The sequence below is a fragment of the Lepidochelys kempii genome, chromosome 8, assembly GCF_965140285.1.
Source record: "Lepidochelys kempii isolate rLepKem1 chromosome 8, rLepKem1.hap1, whole genome shotgun sequence".
Lineage (NCBI taxonomy): Eukaryota > Metazoa > Chordata > Testudines > Cheloniidae > Lepidochelys > Lepidochelys kempii.
Genome location: NC_136387.1, coordinates 9,486,207 through 9,492,206, shown reverse-complemented (window position 1 = coordinate 9,492,206; position 6,000 = coordinate 9,486,207). Strand labels below are relative to the sequence as shown.

Sequence of the window (6,000 nt, the reverse complement as noted above, 5' to 3'; positions counted from 1 at the left end):
CCCGTCCCTGCATCGCCGGCCGGCCTGACCCAAGCTCGGCCCCGCGGTCCGCGCTGCTCGCTCCCAAACTCCCCAGGGCTGCGCGCCCCACTCTTGGTCTGCAGGGAGCCAATGAGAGAGGCAAACCCGCCTGAGTGACAAGCGACGACAGCCAATAAGCAGGCGCCTTGTTGCCGGGTGGCTCGAGCGCTCGCTCTATAAAGGCGGCCACGCGCGGAAGGCTGCGCTGCGGGCTGGAGAGTGCGTGTCTCTGGCGGGGGAGGGGGTGACGGCGGGGCCGGGCGACGAGCAGCAGCCGAGCGCCGCGCGAAGGGATCCCACGTCGAGCTCACGCGGGGATTTTAATCCGATTCCGGCCGGCCCGGATTTTATCGCGAGCGGGTTTTAAGGTGAGTCCGGGCGGGCCTGGACAGAGCCGGCGGGGGGGGGGGGGGCGGGCGGGGGGACTGCGGCCGTTCTGACCGTGCGCTACGCTTGTGTCGCAGGCGGCTCTGTCTCCAGCCTCGGGAGAGGGGCAGGATGTCCGAAGTGGAGCAGCAGGTGGCGGATCCCGCCGACGCCACCCAGAACGGGCACGAAGCGACCGAAGGCGCCGGGGAGCAGCAGGCCGAGAGCGGCGGGGCGCCGGCGGCAGCGGCGGCGCCGGCGCCTGCCAGCCAGAACGGAGCCGAGGGCGACCAGATCAACGCCAGCAAGAACGAGGAGGATGCGGGGTAGGTGTCGCCCCTCTGGCGGAGGCGGAGGCGCGGGCCCCGCTCTTGGCCGCCATGTGCCGCGCTGTCGCGGATCAGTAGGCCGCGCGCGCGCTCCTGCCTGTCGCCGTAACGGAAATGGGGGGCGGAGAGGGTAGAAGGCCCGGCCGCTCAGACCGTCCCGGCCCCTTGGGGTAGGGCCGCCGAACGGCCCCGTCGCGGAGGGCAGGCTCGGCGCGGCGCGGCGGCCAATGGGCAGGCCGGTCACTGCCGCGGCGGAGGCCTTTCCTTTGTTCTGGGGCTGCCTTTTGTTGGCGCCATGTGGAGGCTGGGGGGGGAGGGGCGGGGAATCGAGCCTGCTGGCTCCTCGCGCTGTGAAATGGCAGAGATCGCCCCTCGCTCCCGCTCCGGCTGCGCCGCCCGGGGTTTCCGAGCGGGGAAGCTTGGCAGGGCCTTGCTTTTCCCGCTGTACGGGCTGGAGCGCTTCCCCTCTGCGCAATGGGGGCCGGGCCCCCTCCACTGTTGATGCAAATCCCACTATCGGCCGGTTTTTGAATAAGGTCTGCGGAGATGCCTTCTCCGTGAAAATTGTTGAGGGGAATCTGGGGAAGAGATGGCATCATAAGGGTAGAACGGGAGCACTTAGCGTTACACGTCCTACACCACTTACTAGGGTCTATTTCTTGGTGCATTGTCAGCTAATGGGGGTTTGTCTACATTTGAAATGCTTCAGTGGCATAGTTGTAACAGCACCACTGTGGCACTTCAGTGTAGATGCAACTGCCTATGCTGCTAAGAGGTTTTGCCTGCTGGCATAGGTAAATTTTTCTGTCAATCTAGTACTGTCTATGCTGGGGGTTAGGATGGTGTAACTATGCAGTTGAAGCATGGATTTTTCACTCCCTTGAGAGATGCAGTTAAGAGAATTTAATTTTCATCTACATTGTACATTCTAGTGTACACAATGCCTTGATCTCTTCTGACTTTGGGGGAGAGGGTGTAGTTTTTCCAGTGCTGGCTCTCATCCAACTGTCTCTTGGGACTTACTATTACCACCCCCATATTGGTGCTTACTGGTGCAGTTATGCCTGCTTCCAAAATACAGCACATGTGTATCTTTCAGAGTTGTGGATTAAGCCACTCCTTTCCATTCAAGCTTACCTTCTGTCCTTGGTTTGAAGCCTTCTGATTAAGGTCCAAATAATCACATGAGCCTCAGATCTTTGGATGCTTCACAATGGCATGGTTCTGCTCCTTAGGACTGCCTGTCCAGCAGGACTGAGGAGGAGTGTAGGAGCTAGGCCACTGGATAATTTACTGTGCAAATCAAATACTTCAAAAATTCTGCCCTATACATTGAAGTGCAGTGCACACCTATAGTAGCAGCAGAAGAGGAGATGTGATAGTGCGACTCTACCCGTTTCCTCACTGGGAGGAGGAGATTTTTTTATCTGTTTTCCATACAGTGTGCAGGGAGCAGGATTTGGCCCAAAATCTAGGGATGAAACTGTCTGCAATTCTTATATTGATTTGAAAGCATTACAGTATCCTGTAATACTAAACTGCGTTATATGGTGAGTTTTGGCAACTCTAAAGTGTACCTACAGAATTGTCTTGCCATTAAAGCAAAAGTGCCACTGTAGATTACTCAAACCTATTGTCAGTCAGAATGCGGGAACTGTGGGATAGCTACCTATTGTCAGTCAGTACAGATTAAAGAAGCCTTGCAAAAATTCCATTTGCTCATGGTGAGCAAGCATTTTGGTGAGAATAAAATCACAGATTTACATGATCTTCACACCTCATGGTAATAAGTGGGTGCCTGGTTTGGTAAATTCTCAACCCTTTTTGTAAAGGTGAGGTTAGTGTGACTGAGGACTAACTGGTCAAAAACACATTCCGACTTTCCAGTTGGACTAATGACATTGCAACTGCTTTAAAGAGTACACAACTAGAATCTCTCCACAAGGAAGTAGTAATCAGGAAATGGTCCTTTTACCTGATTACAGGTCTTTCTATTAAAAAAAATAGATGGCATAATATACATTTGTTAAGGCTTTATCCTTTTGTAGATAGGTGGGAACACTTAAATTTTCAAATAGATTGAACTGGAAGCCAAAAAGTAATGTCCAGTAACTCCAGTTACTTCAGTTCACTTAAAAGTAGCCAAACTGTGGAACTAAGCAGCTGGGCTGCCTTTACGGTGTCAGGGCTCTGAATTCAGCCCTAGAGATGTGTGAAAGGCTAAGGTTAAATGTTACCTTGGAAATAACATGATGTGAAGTATAGCCATCTTCCTGGGTTTTGCTGGAGTTCCTGTTGGATCTTGGATTGTTTCCTGAGCTCTAATCTGGATAGATGAGCTGGGGGGGTAGCTGAATGTCCTTTAAGTTCTAAATGTCTTGATTTAAGTCTCTGGTGACTCAGTTTTCACTTCCTACTCTTGATGTCAACTTTACAAATCAGTTTTCTAAACTAGATGGTTTTTTGAATTTACAATGCAAGAGAAGGGAAACCTGGCTGCCTTTCATAAACTCTTAACTAAGCTTTCAGGGTTCTATCTATGGAATTACAAGTTAGTTGTTCCCTGTGTTACAAAATGGTATAAATGTCATGTAGATGTGACACTAACCATGTAGGAACTGGGCCAAAATTCTTGAACACAAAAAAGCACATGCTTCAACTTTATGGATGTTAACTCTTATCGCGAAAACTAAATTTTATTTTTTGTGAGCTAGAAAGTTATAAGTGGCAGTCAATGAAGTGCTGTTAATAGAATATTGAGGCTGAGGGAGAACCTCAGTTTTCTAACAATAACTGTCTCTGTACTCCTATTCTTGCATCAAACTCTCATTTTAAAGACCTTTATCCAAATTAAAAGAATTTATGTGGTTTTTCCTGAAATACAAAAGACTGCAGAGTCTTCTAACAGCAATACCTTTGAAATGGCATATATTAACAGGCCATTGAATGCACTTCTTGCCTTTGGCCTTGTTCCTCAATGCACAGGAGGCATATAGATATTAATGTACATCATGCTGTCTGCTGCTGTAACAATTCCTAATGTAGTAATTTTACCCTTATGAAATTTCAGGAAAATGTTTGTTGGTGGCCTCAGCTGGGATACAAGCAAAAAAGACTTGAAAGACTACTTCACTAAATTTGGTGAAGTGGCTGATTGTACAATAAAGATGGACCCGAACACAGGAAGATCAAGAGGTTTTGGATTTATTTTGTTCAAAGAAGCTGGAAGTGTTGACAAGGTGAGTTTAAGATTATACCTCTGAGCTTTCTAAAGTCTAGTGAAAAATCTCCTTTTGCGTGAATTAATCTTGCCATACCAAATTATTTGCAGGTATTGGAACAGAAAGAACACAGGTTAGATGGGCGACTTATTGACCCCAAAAAGGCCATGGCAATGAAGAAAGATCCAGTGAAGAAAATTTTTGTTGGTGGACTTAACCCTGAAGCCACAGAAGAGAAAATCCGGGAATACTTTGGAGAGTTTGGAGAGGTATGTAACTTAATCCTGGTACATGCTGAAACACAACAGAATATGCTGTAATTACATTTTGTAAACTGAACATAGACTGGATCTTCAAGTTTACATCTGTTCCAAAATGCCTTCAACTATTAAACATTAAGCATTTTTATAGTAGTAACTTAAAATGAAGGGTTTGACTTTCAAAAAGTCATGCACATAAAAAGATGACCATCACTACAGCTCCATGCAGAAATTGCCAGATGTGCACTTGTTTGTCACCATATTTAAATCCTATTTTGCAAGGCTAGAGCTCTAAACTTGTGTGAATTGGCTTAAGGAAGTTAAAGCCAACAGAATAGCATAATCATGGTATCTGTATGTAATGTGTTCAGCATGAAATACAGAACGGTAACAATACAGTGAAAAGTAATTGTCCTGAAGTTGTAGTATTTCATGTTTTCAGATTGAAGCAATTGAACTTCCAATGGATCCAAAGACCAACAAAAGGAGAGGCTTTGTGTTCATCACTTTCAAGGAAGAAGATCCAGTCAAGAAGATCTTGGAAAAAAAATTCCATAATGTTAGCGGAAGCAAGGTAGGAAATGATTCAAATTGAAGCAATTATTTCCCCAATTTTGGAAGTTGGTATCTAGTTTACAACACTATTTCAGAAAGTATGAGATTCAGTTTAGTGACTGTTTCTGGTCTTCAGGTACACATGCAATAAGGACAATTTGTATTTCGTTAGTTAAGTTGGACTATTATTTGAAGGGCTCTGGCATTACCGTTCTAGGATTTCTCAAACTTTTTTCTGCTGATACTGCAGCAAGTTGTGTAAAGGACTGTGTTAACCTCAAAAGGAGTTCAGCTGCTAGACTTGTAAAAGTCCCCTTGCAGTTTTAAAATAACCCTAATATTTTAGGGTAGATAACTTCATTGTGAGACCAACACAAATTAGCTGAGGTGCTTGTTAAATGCACAAATTTAAAACTGAGGACAAAATTTAAGCTTTAATTTAATAGCTTGTAGCGAATTTAACATGATTCTTTCAAACCTCTTTAGTTTGACTGCCCTTTTAATAGCACTCCCTGGTGACCTTGAAACAGTAAACAAGAGTGGAATATCCACAAGCACTGTTCATTTAAAACCTCAAATCTGCAAAAGAGTATCAACTTAAACTTTTGGTATTTGCATTTATTTGGATCCTCTTGACCGGTGGCTCTCTCAATGAGGAAGTAAGCAATTTTTTGTAATGTTTTTTTGTAAGCAAGTAATTTTTAGTGAGGTGAAACTTGAGATACACAAGACAAATCAGACCCCTGAAAGGGGTACAGTAGGCTGGAAAGGTTGAGAGCCACTGTAGTAGACCAGTAAAATCGCAGCTCACCTACTTTATATTTTCCACTACAAAGGCAGAGTTGTACTTAAGCACATTGCTCTCCTTGCTTTTTTTAGTGTGAGATCAAGGTAGCACAGCCGAAGGAAGTATACCAGCAGCAACAATTCAGTAGTGGTGGAGGAAGAGGCAGCTATGGAGGAAGAGGCAGAGGTGGAAGAGGTGGTAAGTGTTGCACACGCTACTTAAGTATGGACGCATTCAGAACTAAGATGCTTGTACTAAAATGGGATTTTGTGGATGGTTTTCCCTTCTGTAGCTCAAAGTCAAATTTGGAATCAAGGTTATGGCAATTACTGGACCCAGGGTTATGGGAATCAAGGATACGGCTATCAGCAAGGTTATGGTGGCTATGGAGGCTATGATTATTCAGGATGTGGGTATTATGAATATGGACCAGGCTATGATTACAGTAAGTAAAGAGAAAT

At 45.7% G+C, this 6,000-nt stretch overlaps 2 protein-coding genes across 7 annotated transcripts in view; one reads left to right on the top strand and one right to left on the bottom strand.

Annotated features, from left to right (window-relative positions):
• The first annotated feature begins 216 nt into the window (after positions 1-216).
• Positions 217-6,000, top strand: part of HNRNPAB (heterogeneous nuclear ribonucleoprotein A/B) — a 16,148-nt gene continuing 10,364 nt past the window's right edge. Inside the window, exons 1-7 of one of the 2 annotated variants that reach the window (XM_073355466.2) lie at positions 217-389; positions 486-713; positions 3,787-3,955; positions 4,048-4,206; positions 4,640-4,771; positions 5,632-5,737; positions 5,832-5,984. In XM_073355466.2, coding sequence (XP_073211567.1) covers positions 520-713; positions 3,787-3,955; positions 4,048-4,206; positions 4,640-4,771; positions 5,632-5,737; positions 5,832-5,984 — 913 coding nt within the window. In that variant the 5' untranslated portion in view covers positions 217-389; positions 486-519. The remainder of the gene's footprint in view (positions 390-485; positions 714-3,786; positions 3,956-4,047; positions 4,207-4,639; positions 4,772-5,631; positions 5,738-5,831; positions 5,985-6,000) is intronic. The other variant, XM_073355468.2, reaches the window with a different exon arrangement.
• The window catches only part of PHYKPL (5-phosphohydroxy-L-lysine phospho-lyase), a 26,686-nt gene continuing 24,590 nt past the window's right edge, over positions 3,905-6,000 (bottom strand). For all 5 annotated transcript variants that reach the window (XR_012160206.1, XR_012160207.1, XM_073355463.1 and 2 more), the window contains one exon: positions 3,905-4,734. The gene's annotated coding sequence lies outside the window, so the exon portion shown is untranslated. The remainder of the gene's footprint in view (positions 4,735-6,000) is intronic.